General features: G+C 36.8%; 1 protein-coding gene across 1 annotated transcript in view; it reads right to left on the reverse strand.

Moving 5' to 3' along the window:
- LOC115211727 (sodium/calcium exchanger 3-like) overlaps nt 1-20,737 on the reverse strand; it is a 360,402-nt gene that overhangs the window by 50,874 nt on the left and 288,791 nt on the right. The window contains exons 5-6 of the mRNA XM_036503191.1: nt 17,132-17,340; nt 6,315-6,556 (exon numbers count right to left, since the gene is read on the reverse strand). Of these exons, the coding sequence (XP_036359084.1) occupies nt 6,315-6,556; nt 17,132-17,340 (451 nt within the window). The remainder of the gene's footprint in view (nt 1-6,314; nt 6,557-17,131; nt 17,341-20,737) is intronic.

The following is a 20,737-nucleotide window of genomic DNA, read 5'->3' on the forward strand; positions in this document are numbered from 1 at the left end:
TGCAGTAATGCTGGTCCAGTCTTTTCAGGAAGACACAAAAACAACAACAACAAAAGTGGAAACTACAACCCTATCCAACAGTGCAACCACACCTCCAGCCAAAACTGCTCCCTAAGCAGGAAAATTCTTTTTTAGCCATGTTGAACATGGCAAAAGAGATACAAAAACAAAAACATTCTAGCCATCACTCACCCATCCTATGCTATTACCCCAGTGCACCAATTCCCCACATTGCTGCCACTAACACACACAAAAAATCCAAGCCCCCTGCAACAGTCAAAACCAGCCACTACACTAACCTCCACATTCCTACTCAATGCACAAGGTGTCAGCCCTTCCATCAATGCACAAAAATGGAAGGTCCAATTCATTGAAGACTGGGTTGGTAACCATTCACACCACATCCCTTTCTTCATTCTCACTGAGACCCACCTTGACAACTCCCACTTGGAAGCCGAAGTGAGAGTGAAGAATTTCACAACCATCCGCGCGGATCGTATCGGTCGGCAGAGAAGGGTGGAACTGCCATTTTCCTGCATGATTCATTTACGGCAGATGGAAATAGTATATTCTCCAACGGCTACTGTGAATCAGTCACCGTGCACACACAGCCAATGACCTGACAGTAATTGGGCTCTATAGGCCGCCCCAAACACCCATACTGTGCTTTAAAGAATGCCTCAACAGCATTAAGTGCTTTATTCAACAGTGCCATTCTAGCAACATACTCATGATGGGAGACTTCAATCTACCCTGTGTTGACTGGACTACAAACTGTTTGAAACCAAGCACTCCCGCCTCAACCGCTGACAAAGAAGCAGCAGAGTCACTTTTCGACTTTACGAATGAGTTTTTCTTGTCCCAACTTGTCCTTGCACCAACAAGACATCAGAACATTTTGGACCTAGTGTTTAGTAACCACACTAACACTATACATAACGTTACAGTGGAAAAAACCCTTCTTTCAGACCATGACATGGTTCTCTGTAACATGAAATTCCACCAGCCGAAAGCTAATCCTAGTGACCTTCCTCCAGCCCACCCATTTGACAACATGGATCTCCATAAAGCCAACTGGGATGCAATCAGGAACGAGCTATCAAATGTTGACTGGTCCTTTACACATACACACATCTCCACCAACCATAAACATCTTGGCAGATCTTTGTAGACAACCGTCACAGACATATGTGCAAAACACTCCCCACCAAGACCTGTGAACAAAAAGTGCAGAATCCCCAAAACAGAAAAACCATTATCAGAAAAATAAAAAGAACAAACAAAAAATTTAACAAACTAAAGTACTGCCAACAGCAACACACACATTCGACGGCTATCGCACTGCTTGAATCCAAAAAATATAACCTCCAACAATGCATGAAGACCCTCATCAATAACCAAAGATCAGCTGAGGAGAAGTGGGCCATTGAAAAAATCAAACTCAACCCCAAAGTGTTCTTTTCATTTGCGAGAAACGCAGGGTCACTGTCTCCACTGTAGGCCCTCTAATTGACGAAACTGGCACTCTCCAATAATGCCAAATCCATGGCCGAGATACTGCAGAAACAATACTGCTCTGTTTTCAGCAATCCTGATATGGCCGATCTGGGCTGTATCAGTGATGTCACCTCCAACACACTATATCGGACATAACGTTTAGTGCCCCTGATGTCTTAGCGGCGATAAACGAAATAAAACACAATTCAGCAGTAGGCCCCGATAGGTTCCCTGCTTGTGTCCTGAAGGTGTGTCGACACCAACTTGCATCTCCCCTTGCTAATCTGTGGAGAAACTCACTGGATGCTGGCTATATTCCAAAAAACCTTCTGTCCCAGTCTGTTGTCCCAGTTTTCAAAAAGGAAACAAGTCCCTTGCAGTGAATTACCGTCCGATCTCACTCACCCTCATATCATCAAGGTATTTGAGAGGGTGGTGAGATCTCGAATAACCCAATTTCTGGAAAGCACAGACGGCTGATCTCCAACCAACATGGTTCCGTAATGGAAGGGACTGCCTAACGCAGCTCCTGCATCACTTTGAGGACATTTTGAGAGCTTTGGGAGAGGGCTCCAACACCGATGTCATCTACCTTGATTTCAGTAAGGCCTTCGACAGGGTCGATCACAAGATCCTATTGAAAAAACTATCCAACATTGGTGTCTCTGGAAAGTTACTGAAATGGATTAAGTGTTTCCTGACAGACAGATCTCAACATGTTGTAGTTGAAGGGGTAAAATCAAGCAAGCCCAGCCAAAGTCAGTAGTGGCGTTCCGCAAGGCACTGTGCTGGGCCCACTTCTTTTCATCATTTACATTAATGACATTAATGACATCATCAAGCACAGCAACATAAAAATCTTTGCAGATGACTCCAAGCTACAGAAGGTCATAAATGAGGCGAGTGACCGGACATGCCTTCAGTCAGATCTACTGGCTGTTATCCAATGGGCAGAAAAAAACAATATGCTGCTGAACGAGGATAAATTTGAGCTAATCCACTTTGGAAAAGAGGATGCCCTGAAACTCCCATACTCCCTTCCTTCAGGTGAAACTCTCGCGGCGTCCAACAACATCAGAGACTTGGGAGTAATTGTGGACAACAACGTAAGCTGGGCCACTCATATAAACACCAAAGTGACATGGCCCGCAGAATGTGTTCCTGGATTCTCAGAACTTTCCAGTCGAGAGATATCCACACCATTATCCTTCTCTTCTCCACTTTTGCCCGACCCCACCTTGAATACTGTTGTCCACTGTGGTCTCCCCACACAATACAAGGTATCATAAAAGTTGAAGCACCTCAAAGGGCAATCACAAAAAGATAGATGGCATGACAGGCCTCGACTATTGGGGTCGACTAGAAAAGCTAAAACTCTATTCTCTCCAACGTCGTCGTGAGCGCTACATCATCTGCATGATGTGGAAAATATTCCATCAGCATTGCCCAAATGATGTTGGCATCACCTTTAAGGTACATCCAAGGCTTGGGCCCCGTGCCATCCGCCCAAAACAAAATCGCACTCTCATCTCATAACAACAATACGGCACAATTATTTCACCTCAATTGGCCCCGCTCTCTTTAACATTACACCAAAACATTAAAACAGAAACTGACCCTATAGGGTTCAAGAAGTCTTTGGACAGATTCCTTCAAGAAATCCCGGAAAACCCCCTACACCCCCGATATGTCTCTGTAAACAATAACTCTCTACTTGAGTGGGCCATAGTGCCCAAATTCTGACTTGAAAGACTTCACCAGGTGGTGCTATTAAGTTAGACATGGCCTGGGCCAATAATGGCCGAAACCTATCAAAGTATCAAAGTATCAAAGTATCAAAGTATATATATATATATACATATATACATATATATATACACACATATATATACATATATATATATACACATATATATATACATATTATATACATATATATATACATATATATATATATACATATATACATATATATATAAATACATATATATATATATATACATACATATATAATATATAATATACATACATACATACATACATATATAATATATATATATAATATATATACACATACATACATACATATATATATATATATATGTAATATATATGCACACACACCTACGTTAAGAACATTTCAACTTCATTTTATTACGAAAACAAACCGTAAATATTAATGCCACAACGGAGTTTTTTCTCCCAGACGATAGCAACAATTCGAAAGCAATTTGCAAAAAGAATAAAACGAAAGAAAAAACTACCGCAACAGTCAAACTGAAAATAAATAATTAATAAATTGAAGTCGTTTCCTAAATGTTTCTGTAACCATTGTAAGCAACTATTTCATGCTTTTCGAACAGACAGCTGCTAATCACTATGGAAATACCATTTATATGATAAGAATATATACAGGAGAAACATGCTGCTAATGAATTTAGACTTAATACTTAATGAAGAGGTGTATCGGGATTTTGTTTTTCCCTTATTAGAAAATGTAGGCTTTAAATATTCAGTAGTCAAGTTAGAGTTAACCCTCTGCCTGACCAAAGCATTTTCAAAAGTATGTCCTAGATGTTCATGCTTATTTTCAGACTCATGGCCCTTGTTTCAAGCATTTTGAGTCATATAAAGCTTTCCTAAGGCGTCGAGCTGGCGGAAACGTTAGCACGCAGGACAAAATCCTTAGCGGTATTTCGTCTGCCGTTACGTTCTGAGTTCAAATTCCGCCGAGGTCGACTTTGCCTTTCATCCTTTCGGGCTCGATTAAATAAGTACCAGTCACACACTGGGGTCGATATAATCGACTTAATCCGTTTGTCTGTCCTTGTTTGTCCCCTCTGTGTTTAGCTCCTTGTGGCTAGTAAAGAAATAGGTATTTCGTCTGCCGTTACGTTCTGAGTTCAAATTCCGCCGAGGTCAACTTTGCCTTTTATCCTTTCGGGGTCGATAAATTAAGTACCAGTTACGCACTGGGGTCGATGTAATCCAGTTAATCCCTTTATCTGTCCTTGTTTGCCCCCTCTATGTTTAGCCCTTGTGGGCAATAAAGAAATAAGAAGCGTTAGCACGCCGGGCGAAATGTCTAGCAGTATTTCGTCTTGTCTTTACTTTCTGAGTTCAAATTCCACTGAGATGGACTTTGCCTTCCAGTTACGTACTGGGGTCGATCTAATCGACTCGCCCTCTTCCCAAAAAATTCGGGCCTTGTGCTTAGAGTACTTTGGTGGTTGAAAAAGATGGGAACGTGTATCACATTTGATCCTTAGACACCAGGGAAATATATCGCATGTGATACACAAGACAGGCAAACAGTTAATATGCTACATGTAGGGAATTATAAAAAGCTAACGAGAGGCTGATACGAATAAAGACAGAAAGATGGATATAGGTATTTTAGTGTTATTTGGTCGATAAATAGGTATGTTAGTGTTAATGTTAATATATTTAGTGTCGGGATCGTTAAAATGTTAACTCCTCTTTCCTCTCCTCTTTACCGACCAGGCTATCAGATATTGTTACACATCGCTGGTCACATTGCGCTTCGCATTGTTTTAGCCTGCAAATGACGCCACCCCGCTGGCTAAGCGAGCAGGCCAACAGAAGAAAGAATGAGAGAAAGTTGTGGCGAAAGAGTACAGCAGGGATCGCCACAACTCCCTGCCGGAGCCTCGTGGAGTTTTAGGTGCTTTTGCTCAACAAGCACTCACAACGCCCGGTCTAGGAATCGAAACCGCGATCCTATGACCGCGAGTCCGCCGCCCTAACCACTGGGCCATCGCGCCTCCACAAAATGTTAACTAGAAATAATAATGCAGTGAAAAGAAAAAAAGGAAAACAAAATAATATAAATAAAAACTAATATTATTTTGATTATTCCTGCAATTAAGGGACCCACCTCTAGGCATGTCATATCGTGGAGTTATCAGCGAAATCTAAACTTTGCTGTATTTGTTAAAGTAGTAATGAAACAATTCCTTTTGGCAATTACTAATCCGTTTTGCTTGTTTGCTATCATTCGATCTCTGTTATTCATATTTGTCCATGAATAGTAATTGTGGCCTTTCTCACTTTGATGAACTTCTTATTCCTTGAAAGTACTTTCTATCAGATACAAAGAGAATAGTTAATACGTAAACTGTTAACTGTAACCCTGTGACAGACTACCGAAAACCTAAAGGAGATTGCCGACATGAAAACTAAATAAATATACAATTATGTACATTGTTTAGCGTTGGAAAAATTGTTTAGATACCCCAGAGTTGTCATCTGCAAGCACAAATCAGTTAAGTCAGTGTCAAACATATTTAATGTAGGGGTCATAAAAATGACTACAAATAATTATACGATAAAACTGAACAAAAAATCGTAGCATCTTGGTAGGGCCAACTTCCATTAGTAATAAACACACGCACTGGTTCTAAGTGAAAGAGAATCAGTGTGTGTGTTTATTATTGACATGATGATCCTCCCGAGATACAACAAAATCTGTTTCAACTCGCGATTTCGCATGAAAAAGTTTTGAAACCAAATATATATATATAAAAGAACCAGCATTTGACGACATAAATGTATTATGATGTATCATTGTCTATAATTGAGAGTAAATGGTGCAACAGCGCTGTAGAATTGGCGAGTGTTTCGCTAGCATGAAAAACTGGTTGCAAATCTTTAAACGAAGTCCATGGGTATGGCTAAAAAGTATGAAGACAGTGTCTATAGAGGTACTTCATCCAATTCTTGGATTACAGGACTCACCCATCACCAACAGGAAAAAAAAATCCAATATACCCTTTAAGAAATCGAAGTCAACTTACCGTCATCGTTTATAATGGTGACCATATTGATGGCGATTTTGCCCAAAACTACTCGCTCATTTTCAGCCGAGTCCGAATCCAGATAAAGTTTAATGTAGAAAAACTCATCTGGTTCCCAAACGTCATCATCAATGATCTCCACCTGAATCTCTTTCGAAGTCTCGTTCGGTTCAAAAACCACAGTATCTTTGATTGGTCTGTAGTCACTTTCGGATTCTGCCGTTCCATCACAAGTTTCCACTCTGCAGTAAAAAATAAAGAATTCAATGTCAAAACAATGATTAAGAAAAAACGAAAAAAAACCCCTCAAAACTATCAAGAACATCTCCAAGTCCTTATTTACATTTCAGGTGTTACTATATCTGCTATTGATGTTGTTGTCGATAGACTTGCTTAGTCCCAGGTCAAATCTAACCGAGCGAACACACCTGTAATCAAAGGTGTTCGAGCTGTGCTCTTCATGGCATTTTCTCGGGCATTACCTATCTAAGGTTTCATCTCAATCGAAGGAGAGGGGCTTTCTCCGTCCGGGTTGCTGATCCGTGGAATAAGCTGCCGGACGAGATAGTGAAGATGCCGACGACTGCTCGGTTCAAAGTCTCTCTTGACCAGAAATGGCCTGAACTTTTTGCATGAACACCCTCCCTGTACATAACTCTATGTCCCCCCTACATGGCCTTGCTTTTTGATTTTTGAGCCAAAAAATTAACTTAAGTTAAGATTACATTATTCATCATTATATATTTCTAAGAGTTCGAGAAGGCTCCCTCATTGCATCATTTGTTTTTGATGCTGATGATAATGACAATGGTGGTGGTGGTGGTGGTGGTGATAGTGATGGTGGTGTTGGTGTTGATACTGATGTAAATATTGTGGTGAGTCTCCCCCGCTGCCAGCAAAGCAGTTAACAACAGCTAAGTAGATTCTACTCCAGAGAAAATTACTAATTCATGAACTACGTTTAAAGTAAAGCTTGAACAATAGGACTCACACCTTTATAGGGACAATGACAGGCGTTTATAAATATACAGAATTGAGTAGAGGATACAAAAAAGGTTAAAACACAGTTCACAGAAGATTTAAAGAGGAGGCTACTCAACAAGCTATTTAGTGAAAGGACAATTACGACTCGAATCAAGAGAAAACCTACTGAAGTGATGTTATTTGATCAATCAACTTACGAAAGAACACTTAACATGAAACGAAGCTTCTGTATTGTGTTGTAATTCCAAGAAGTTCATCAAAGTGAGAAAGGCCATAATTACTGTTTATGGATAAGTAGGAATAACAGAGATCGAATGACGGCAAACAAGCAAAACGGATCAGTACTCGTCAAAAGATTATCGGTAGGCTAGTACTCGCCAAAAGATTATCGGGCATGTGATTGCTGTTATCAGATACAAAGAGAAAATTGTTAATACGTAAACTATTAATTGCAATCCTGTTACAGACTACCCAAAACCTACAGGAAATGCCGATATGAAAACTCACGGGTATCTTTCTTTTCTTTTCTTTTATTTGTTTCAGTCATGTGACTGCGGCTGTACTGGAGCACCGCCCTCAGTCGAGCAAATCGACCCCAGGACTTATTCTCTATATGCCTAGTACTTATTCTATTGGACTCTTTTGCCGAACCGCTAAGTTACGGGGACGTAAAAACACCAGCATCGGTTGACAAGCGATGTTGGGGGGACAAACACACACACACACACACACACACACACACACACACACACACACACACACACACACGCACGCACACACACACACACACACACACACACACACACACACACACACACACATATATATATATATATATATATATACATACATACGACGAGCTTCTTTCAGTTTCCATCTACCAAATCCACTCACAAGGCTTTGGTCGGCCCGAAGCTATTGTAGAAGACACTTGCACAAGTGCCACGCAGTGGGACTGAACCCACAACCATGTGGCTGGTAAGCAAGCTACTTATCACACAGCCACACCTGCTCCTGGTATACAAATTATCTTTATACTTGAACTACGAACTGTAAATCAAAAGTATAATTATTGTAAGAAATGGTAAGAATATCGATATAAGTCTTGGATGATCTGGATTTATTCTGGAAGGATTCTGGAACGCAAATAAGCTGTACAACAGCGTACGCTAAATAAGCTACGAAGGGAACTGCAATCGTCTTCAGTATGTATATGGCATTAGCAGTGTAATTTTTCTGAAAGGATTTCTAAAAATACCGAATAGAAAATCATATAGGAGTTAATTGATCTTCGGTTATTGGTATAGGAAGCGCCGTTTCTACAGGGAAGCTCTCGCCAACCTGCTGTAAAAAGAAAATAGACACTAAACTCGATGTAGTGGATTGACTGACAGTAGATTGACTGACAACACTTGTCGAAAAATTAATAATTGTAGCCGACAAAATACAGGTCCTTAAATTATTTAAATGATGAGTATAAACCGTTCGCATGTGACTTGAAAGCATTTCTTCAAAATCAATGCCAAGCAAACGGTATGGTAACTGATAATGTATCTGATAGGTATCTGATGGTGTCCCCATCAAGAAAACATCAAGAAGGCTGAGAAGTAGCATCGTTGAAATCGATTCATAATATAGTTAGTCTATAAGAAAGTGTTTGTGGAGGAGCGTGGCTTAGTGGTTAGGGTGTCAGCATCATGATCGTAAGATTGCGGTTTCGATTCCAGGACCGAGCGACGCGTTATTTTCTTGAGCAAAACACTTCATTTCACGTTGCTCCAGTCCACTCAGCTGGTAAAAATGAGTAACGCTGCGATGGACTGGTGTCCCGTCCAGCTGGGGAACACATACGCCATAGAAACCGGGAAACCGGGCCCATGAGCCTGGCTAGGCTTTAAAAGGGCGCATTTATTATTTTATTATAAGTAAGTGTTTAACTCACTATGTCGCTCAGTTATTGGTATGCGAGTCACTACGCGTAGCTAAGTTTTCATCTGCTCGAGCTGATGCTCTTAAAAGATTGAATACAATTCGGGCCACACAGCTATTACAGAGAGTTATACTAGTCCAAAATAGAATTAGATTATCGAAGGCTGTATTTCAGCGTGATAACTTGTTTGTACCACTGTTCGTCCTGGCAGAAAACCATTTGTCGGCATTTATGAGAAAATGCCAAGAATAAATTTTAGGAGCCACAGAGAAGAATGTGGCTGTCACTCAGAACGTTTTATGGCTGAGCTGAAGCTGCATTCAGGTAATGTTAACGACACTCTCACTGTACCCAGGAATGGAGTCTTGTTGCGATAAATGTCCATATTTGGGAGTTAATCGATGAAAGATAGTTGACTATATGAAGAATATGGACACAGAGGGCCGGTCAAATAACAAGTATTTCAAATATCGTGGAATTGATGATAATATCCCTTCCGTCAGTATTGTGAGTAATAAAAGAATAGTTTAAAAGAGCTTTGAAATGTATGGAAATTAGGACAGTCCAGGTGACTTTTTCAGTATCAGTACTTGAACCAACATTTGAGAATTTACACAAGACACATGAAGAGATTAGTGGTTTGATCAATCAAGGATAGGAAGATACTAGCCATTAAAAGTAACTTCTAAATCAGCAATGACACGGTAAGGATCTCTGCTAGACAGAGGGATAAGACCAAAAACGGATAAATGGATTTCGAGCGCTACGTAGTATCACTCAACGCTCAACCTAAAAAATATTTTTCTACTCTAGGCACAAGGACCAAAATTTTTTGGGGAGGTGCCAGTCGATTAGATCGACCCCAATACACAACTGGTACTTAATTTATCGACCCCGAAAGGATGAAAGGCATAGTTGATCTCGGTGGAATTTGAACTCAAAACGTAAAGACAGACGAAATACCTATTTCTTTCCTACCCACAAGGGGCTAAACACAGAAAGGACAAACAAGGGCTGACAAACAGATTAAGTCGATTATATCGACCCCAGTGCGTAACTGGTACTTATTTAATCGACCACGAAAGGATGAAAGGCAAAGTTGACCTCGGCGGAATTTGAACTCAGAACGTAACGGCAGACGAAATACGGCTACGCATTTCGTCCGGCGTGCTAACGATTCTGCCAGCAGGAAGAATAACTTCTCCTTATCATCAGGCAAGTTAAGTATAGTTGAAAACTTTGTTGCGATAGAAAATATCGATTTTGCCAATCAATATGGAAGTTACCGCCTACATTATCAACAATTGTTCGAGCATATATGTATGGCACTGCCTTCCCATGATAGGACATCATGGCCGAAACTACTTTTCAATGCTGTCTATAGGAAGGATTAACTCAAACATGAAGATCATGCCAACGATATAGCAGAATCAGAATGTATCTATACATTAAAAAATAAAATGGCGGAGTATTTAAAAGAAAAAGCTGTCCAGTTCAAACACAACAGTCTTGTCATTGTTCTATGGGAAAGAGAACAAGAGTCGTGCACTGCTGTAAAGGTCAGGTGTCTCAATAGATGTGAATGACCCCTAAAAAGTTGCGCAACTTAAAGAGAACGGAACTTACCGTTCTGTATTCTGGCTATAGATTCTCATTAGCACCTATTATTACATGTATACTTGTCTGTGTAAAAAAAAAAAAAAAAGACTCACATACAACTTGGAAATGGTAGCATTTTCCAAGAATGAACAAATGGAATCGATTCGTAACGTCTAAAATGAATCGATTAGTGTGGCAATGAAGATTTCTAAAATATTTTAAGAGATTCTCCGTTTGGAATTCCTAGAATGAGCATGCGCAGACAGTCACACATGTGCATAAACTATAATTCTACCCTAAAAAAGTTGCAGTTATAATTGATGCCTACGTAACTGCATATAACATACAAACATACATACATAATACATACATACATACGTACATACATACATACATACACACACACACTACATACATACATACACACACATACATACATACATACATAGGAGACAGCTAATTCGAAGTCTACAGATCCAATCCATCACTGGAACTAAAAAATCTGTAAAACTTTCCAGAAGTTTATTATTTGAATATATATGAACAATGTCTAGATATATAACTATATGCATGAGAATACATACATAAAATAAAACACACAAAACTCTATACAAACATACATACATACATACATACATACATACATACATACATACACACATACATACATACTACATACATACGTACATACATACATACATAATACATACATACATACACATCATACATACATACATACATACATACATACATACGTACATACATACACACATACATACGTACATACATACGTACATACATACATACATACATACGTACATACATACACACATACATACATACCCTGTTGTTGATGTTGAAATTCTAATGAAGGAGCCTTGGATCTAGGTTAGAAACCGGTTCTTTCTCTATTGGCAAGAAATCTTGAATTAAAACTGAACAATGACATACATACATACAAACAAACAAACAACAAACAAACAAACAAACAAACAAACAAACATACATACATACATACATACATACATACATACCTACCTACCTACATACATACATACATACAATATATATACGCGCATGTATGTATACGCGTATATATGTACATGTGTCAGAGCGTATATATATATGTGTGTATGTATGTATGTATGTATATACATGTCTACAAATATACATCTACATGTATGCATGTTTACATAACATATATACATACATACTTGTATGTATGCACCTGCACGCACGCTCTCACACACTCATACAAACACGCACAAACGCACACACACACACGTATATATATGCATATTAACATGCGCACAGACATACGCATATATTCACGCAGACAAATACTTTGAATTTGATTTAGTGTTTATTAAATAAAGTGTCTTTATATTGAATTTTAATTCGAAGTTTTGTAGCTCCACCGTTGAACAGTTTCAATAATTGACTTCAGTCCGTTCCATTTAATGGAGTATCACAAACAACGAAAAAATAAAACCAGAAAAAAATAATTATTATTATTGACACAAAATTGACTATCAAATATATAAATCCGCTATAAACAATTAGGTTACTGCAAAGGTAAACAAAAGCGCCAATTGACAGCGGCTGTGGTTGCTTAGTAACCAGCATGCATGGCGTCTGTTTGATTTCGTAAGAGTTGACATTAAAAAGATGTGAACCGCACGAAATCAATGCATTGCTTGTGATGTGCGTTTAAGACGACGACGATGAATTTAAGATGATGATGATGATGATGATGAGGATGGTGATGGCGATGGTGGTGGTGTTGTTGCTAACGACGATGATAATGATGACGTTATTGGTAATGATGACGACGGGAATTTTTGTTGATAAGGATGGTGACGATGATGATGGTGACGATGACGATGGTGACGATGATGATGGTGACGATGATGATGTTAACGACGATGATGGTGGTCGTGGTGATGATGATGGTGAAGATGAAGATGATATGGTGATGGTGGTGGTCGTGGTCGTGGTGAGTGATAATCATAATGAAGTTATTGACCGCGAAGGCGATAGTATTGATAAATGATTTTGATAACGACGATGATGATGAATTTGATGATGACGACGGCGATGATGATGACTATGATGTTAGCGGCAATGCTGCTGCTGTTGTTGCTTATAATATTGACACACACACACACACACACACACACACATACACACATATATATATTATATATATATCTATATATATCTGTATCTATATATTATATATATATTATATATATATATTATATATATATATACATATGTATACATCTCTCTTTCTTTCTTTCTTCCCCCTCTCTCTCTATATATATATATATACATATACATATATATATAATATATATTATATAACACATATACAATAATATATATATATATTATATATATATATATATATACACAATACATATATATATATTATATATATATATATATAGATATATATATATACATAATACACGTACCTACAACATATACATACACATATATGTATAGAGACATATCTTCAGGTCAAGATAAATAAGTATATATCATAACGCATATATGCAAACATAAAAAAAAACTGTCTGGTATATATGATATTAAAATGTTAAAATGAAGAAATTGCACAATGAATTAATATAACATAATTAAACGCGTGAGTAAACAATAAAAATAAACCTCGGCGAAACTTAAGCTTAAATTTGTAAAACAGTCGAAAGATTTCTTAAAGGAGAAATCGAAATATGCATTAGCAGTGTAATACAAAATAACTATACGGTGTAAAGTCAAATTCAAATGCGACAGTCAAAATTTTCGCCGAGTTTTATTGTTTATTGTTTACTCACGCACTTAATTATGTCATATTAATTTATTGGGCAATTTCCTCATTTTAATATTATGTATACCAGACAGATTTTTAAAATGTTTGCGTATATCCGTTATGATGTATATATTTATCTTGATGTGAAGATATGTATCTTTAGATATATGTGTTTATATGTACTGTAGGTGTATGTATATGTATTATGTGTGTGTATGAATGTATATATATATAAATTAGAGATAAAACCACTATTATGCAATTCGAACACTGATAGACATGAACCAAAACATAAATAACAAATAAAAAATATTTTTATAAAACTTATAACTAGATCGCAAAAAGTATAAAAATGAATAATCAATGTATAATAAGTAAAAAAACTACGTACGTTTCATGGCTATAATTAAATTCGAATTACAATTAAATTTAAATTTAATTGAAATGAATTCAATTTAAAATTATAGTCAATCTTCAGGTTAACAATAATAGTTAAATAAATAAGCAAATAGAGTTAAATAATATTTATTTAAAAAATAAATAAAATAATAATTAACTCCATTAACTAAATTTGAAACTTAAAACATTAGAATCAATTTCCTACAACACATTTATTATGTTAAATATTTAAGGTAAAAAAATAGAGTAAATAGATAGAAAATGTATTTATCTGTGAAGATATAATTTAGCTTAAAAAACATTAATAAACTATAGAATATCTTTAACCTAGTTATACTCTAATATTTAATTACCAAACTATTTAATAAAACAATCACTATTAATATTTTTAGATTTTAGTTCGCATATAATAATTATAAAATAATAAATACATAAAAATAAGTATCTAAATTATAATCAACGAATATAGTGATTAAAAATCTATATTTTTTCTATCAATAAACGTATAAACATATAACCAATAAATAAATTAGTCCATTATTACTTACATTATTATAGATATCTTTAGAGAATATTTATGAAATACAATTTATGAACTGAAAAATTCCAAATTAAAAACGTATAACCTATCTTTATAAAATACTTATTATTACTATTATTAAAAACATTTTTACGATCTAGATCGCAAAGTGCCTAACTAATATCTTAAAATTTACGTTCAGATATAATAATTATAAACTAATAATAATTAAATAAACGTACATATCTAAATTATCATTAACAAATAAAAAAAAATATAAATTCATATTTAACAATCAAGAGTTATATAGAGTACAATAATATTTCTTAAATAAAAAAAGTTTGCTTATCTCTCAAAAAGCGTATCATTAACTAAAAAATTTAGTGTATCGCGATTCTATTCCCTTAGTGACTTTATTCTCTTTATCTTTTAAAGCTAAAATATATTCGTAGTTTTCATTGATAAAACGTATATTTCCATCTGCTTGTTCTATTTCTGTAAACAACATAATTCCACGAGTTTTTATAAACGTTTAATAAGACATTTTCCCTTAGCGAAGACATGACACGATATAGGTAAAGAAATTTGAAAAATTGAAAAGAAAATACGAAACCGTTTCTTTTCTCTCCAAAACTATGTTACTATACACAAACTTTTCTAACATTTTTCTAACATAACGACTTAAATATATTCTTTAACCATATAACACAAGCTTTCTGTAGTTTTTTCACTCTTTTTTTATACATCCAACCACGTGCTTTCACATACCAACTCTCTCACCTATATACATATATATATATATATATATATATACATATATAATATATATATATATATATATATTATATACATATACATATATATTATATATATATATATATATATATATAATATATATATATATATATATATATACATACACGTATATATCTATGTGTATGTGTCTTTGTGTCTCTGTTTGTTCCCCCATCACTGCTTGAAAATCGGTGTTGGTGTGTTTAGATCCCCGTAACCTAGCGTTCGGCAAAAAACCCCGATAGAATAAGTACTAGACTTAAAAATAATCCAATCCTGAGGTTGATTTGTTTGACTAGAAACCTTTTAGGCGGTGCTCCAATATGGCCGTAGTCAAACGACTGAAACAAGTAAAAATAAAGAATATTATATATATATATACTTCACAGATGAAATCCAGATATTTTCCGTCTTGAAGACACTTATCAATGTCCAAAAGATCATTCCATAAGGTAAAGAAAGGCTATAAGATGGATCAACTTGAGCAGGTATAGAAGTAATTATGGAGATAAACAAATTAGACACATCGAATATATTCAATTATATTTAAATACATCAAATACAAAATATGTGTATATGTATACATGAAAAGCGAGAGAAAGCAAAGCGTGGAAACTTACAGAAGATAAATTTATATGTATAAATATATAGATATTTAGATTACTAGGTCTAGCTTACACAGAGTACAAACGACAGAGAAAATTAAAGGGGTGGATAAAAGGTGTTATAAGTCCGACAGCTGTTTCTGGGAGCTCAGCGAGCCATATTGATGTTGGTAGATTTAGTTCATCACAAAATGCGGCCGTATGGATGCATTTGACATAGAATGAGACGAGATTCCGTCATGAGGGTAGAGAAGATCTTACATTTCAATTCTTAATGCAGAGAAGTTCAAAGATGGAATGATTAAATGTGGAGAGCTAGGCGTATTATTAAGAGAAGGGGGACTGGGGGTTATTGAGAAAGATAATGGTGAAAAGAGAAAAGATAGTTCAGGAAGAGTGAGGGGTTAATAATGAGGCTAGTAAGGGAGTAGTAGTAGAGGTGGAGAGTAGGAAGATGAATAGGAGAGTGTGGTAGATAGTGTATAGATGGTGGTTTGTTGCGTTGAGTTTGTTAGAGTTTAGGGATGAAAACTATAGAATTATTGGTTGAGGTAGTGAGAAAACGAACGGCAAATGTTGAGGGAAGTAAAGTGTCTAGTTCAATGACGGAGGGAGATCACTAAGGTATATATAAAGGTGTGAGAGAAGCTTGAGGGAGGACGGATTGGCGGGGGCGGGGGGTGGGTAAGCTGGCGATCAAGATAGCAGTGGTTTTTGGGTTTATCCCTTTAAGTGTTTAATATTTGTACTTGTACTATTTTTCGATCGTCTTGATCTCTGATAATCACTGGGTATTTTATTCTTGGATGTGTACACAGTTCCGGGTACGATTCGGACTTGGATCTTTATTTCTAAACTCAATTTACGTATCACCCTTACCAACTAGGCTGCTTGAAGCATGTACAATTTGATATTGGTTTCTATTTTTTTGGTGAAGGTGGAAAACTAGTAGAATTGTTAGTACGTTGGCAAAATTCTAACTTCATTTCTTCAGGATTTACGTTCTAAGCTCAAATGCTGATGAGGTCGATTTTGCTTTTCATCCTTTTTGGGGTCAATAAAATAAAATAGAATCAAGTTCTGGAGTCAATATAATCGACTTGCTTCCCCCTCTAAAGATTGCTGGCCTTGCGCCAAAATTAGAAAGAATTAATATTCTTTACTCACCGAACTTTAGCTGTGATGTCAAGACATCCCGTTCGTTTGATTCCGATCTTAACATGACCTTCGTTCTCCATAACAGCATAAGAACTGGCTGTGAATTCAACAACAGCTTTGTTACCATGGTCACTTAGGTCATCAGGTGTTTCGCCTTTGAGACTCGTTCTTGATTCTTGCACACACTCACGTCCACCTTGCTGGATACCAAGGAAGATCTGAAATGATCATGTGAAAAATATTTAAAGAAACATACGAGGAATCTTAAATGAAACATATGAAGACATTAAAAGATATATGTGGATATTAAAATATAGATATGAGAATATTATATTGGGAAAAATATTAAAGAGAATATATTAAGAAAAAAATGCTTGAAGACAAGAAGAGAGAGAGAAAGAGAGAGGGAATGAGAAGAGAGAGAGAGAGAGAGAGAGAGAGAGAGAGAAACTAAAAAGAGATTGTAGATAATGAGATAGAGATAAACAGAGAATGAAGGAGAACAGACTTAATGGGGAGAAAAGGAAAAAAGAGAAACGAGAGCAAAGAAAATAATAATTAAAAAAGTGAAGTAAAAACAAAGTAATGTCAAGAAGTAGAAATAGAATAGAATGAAATGAAGAAAGAAAGGAAGAGAGGAAAGAAGCAATAAAGAAAGGAAGAAACAAAGAAGGAAAGAAAGATAGAGGGAAAAATAGAAGACCGGAAAAACGTAAGAAAATGAACGGAGGAAGAAAGGCAAAGGAGGAAGGACAGGAAGAAAGACAGGCAAAGTAAGATAAGAAAAAGATTGTAAGAAAGAAAGGAAGAAAAGAGAAATGGAAATTAGTAAGCTATGGATAGGATTTATGGTGTAAAGAAATATAAATATTAAAATATATGATTAATGATAGAAATTAGAATTATGAGACACGTCCTGCACTGGTGGGAAAGTTGGATGTTGAGCAGTCAAATAATGGCTGCCATAAATAAAGGCCTTTGGTTCTTCAGTAAATGATGTACAGTTGTCTCCCCCTATTTATTTCTATTTATCATATGTAATAATATTTATTACTAGTGACGGTGCTTCAGCATGGTCACAGCCTTTGGACTGAAACATATAAAAGAATATAGGTATGTGTGTGTGTGTGTGTGTGTGTGTGTGCCACAATTTTGTGAAAAATAGCTTCGTTGGTTGTAGGTTCCGAGCACACCAAGTCACTGGTTCACTAGGTTTACTGATGGCGAGCGTAGCAAATGCGAATCTGAGGAAGTCAAGTAAAATACATGTTAAGCAAAGTATTTTCGTTTGAAAGCAGCGGTTTATCGGTTTTGTTAACGTTGTTGACATATTTCGCCAACGTATATTACCGGAAGATACACAAAAGCGCGTGCACACACACACACACACACACACACACACACACACACACACACACACACACACACATTTGGCTGTCATGGTTTTACACCGATTTGATATTTACGACCATAGCCAACGACTGCAATTTGAAATTTGTCCACGCCGTTCATATTTTCACCGCTGAATTTCCGAGGCTATTTCTACCAATTACCGCCAAGCGAAGGTTTATTCCTACTCGAACCACGCTTGGCTCATAAGGGCCGGTTTCCTCGGTTTCCTTGGCGTATAGGTTCCCCCACCTGGACGGGACACAGGTCCGTCGCAGGTGAGCTGCAAGATGCAGCGGGAGAGAGTGAGAGAAAGTTGTGGCGAAAGAGTCAGCAGAAGTTCGCCATTACCTTCTGCCGGAGCCGCATGGAGCTTAGGTGTTTCTCTCATAAACACACACATCGCCTGGTCTGAGATTCGAAGTCGCGATCCCTCGAATGCGAGTCCGCTACTCTAACCACTAGGCCATGTGCCTCCACCCAAGCGTAGGTAAGCGTTTTCAAATGTGATCGTTTGGTTTGGTTTTATACACCATTATGTGTAAAGAATTTGCACATTATATTTTCTTATCCAATATCTACTGAAGTGGTAAATTATATTTTAATTAGAAGTGTTATTTCGCTACTTCAAGTAATATTTTGTCATTTAACAGTGGTTATAAGCAATGTTACACACACACACACACACACACACACACACACAGAGACACACACACACACTTGTATAATAACAAAGTGCCGTTTCAGATAAAGTGAAATTAATGTCACTATTTGTTCAAATAAATTATTACGTCAGCTTGTAACTAGAAAATAAAAACAATTATTCGCCGAATGGAAGATTGAAAGATCAGAACTAGTGTTTGCAGGGCTATGAATTTGCCTGCATCGACTCAAAACGACCTTCTTGAAGAAATTAGAGACAAGAAAAGAATTCAGTACAGCAAATTTCTTGAATAAATGTGACGTACGTCAGTTACTTATTTCTTTATTGCCCACAAGGGGCTAAACACAGAGGGGACAAACAAGGACAGACAAAGGGATTAAGTCGATTATATCGACACAAGTGCGTAACTGGTGCTTAATTTATCGACCCCGAAAGGATGAAAGGCGGAATTTGAGCTCAGAACACGAAGACAGACGAAATACCTATTTCTTTACTACCCACAAGGGGCTAAACACAGAGAGGACAAACAAGGACAGACAAAGGGCTTAAGTCGATTATATCGATCCCAGTGCGTAACTTGTACTTATTTAATCGATTCCGAAAGGATGAAAGGCAAAGTCGACCTCGGCGGAATTTGAACTCAGAACGTAGTGGCAGACGAAATACCTATTTCTTTACTACCCACAAGGGACTAAACACAGAGGAGACAAACAAGGACAGACAAACAGATTAAGTCGAATACATCGACCCCAGTGCGTAACTGGTACTTATTTAATCGACCCCGAAAGGATGGAAAGCAAAGTCGACCTCGGCGGAATTTGAACTCAGAACATAACGGCAGACAAAATACCGCTAAGCATTTCTCCCGGCGTGTTAACGTTTCTGCCAGCTCGCCGCCTTAATGCGACGGATGTCAGTTACTCTCATGGGAAAATAGTGAAACAGACTAAAATATTTATGAAATATAGTGGATGAAATACTTGAACTAGGAAAAGACATTGCAATCAGTCAAGCTATCACCTTTGATAGGACAGAATCTATTTTTGTTGACCCGAAGGAGAAATGAGGAGATGAAATATTTGCAAGTACTAACGCTTGGTTGGTAGGTTATAAGGGTCGCCCTAAGTGTCATGGTAAGGCGTCAAGTGTAGATACCGAAGTAGCAAAAGTATTCTCTGTACACATTGTACAGAGTAGTGAAATATCCCAAGACTCTTATTTTCATATTGATAGGACAGTGTTATTATATTGGAAGAAAATGGCTTCAAGAATCTTTTTTATAAAAGGCCGTAGTAGAATTAATGGCTACCAATAACAAACAGACACCTTCTAGTTGGTGGCAATGTTTCAAGAAGATTTCAACTGAATCCTCTGTTGGTCTATCATTCGCAAATTATGCGTGCATTGAAAGGGTTTAAGCAGTTGTCTTTCTATTGGATGTCGAATAATAAAACGCATGCACTCACACGTATATTTACTTACATGCATACATCTTTTTTTCTTTTACTTGTGTCAATCATTGGACCGTGGCAATGCTGGGGAACCGCCTTAAAGGGTTATAG

Source organism: Octopus sinensis, linkage group LG5 (assembly GCF_006345805.1).
Source record: "Octopus sinensis linkage group LG5, ASM634580v1, whole genome shotgun sequence".
In the NCBI taxonomy this organism is placed as follows: Eukaryota; Metazoa; Mollusca; class Cephalopoda; order Octopoda; family Octopodidae; genus Octopus; species Octopus sinensis.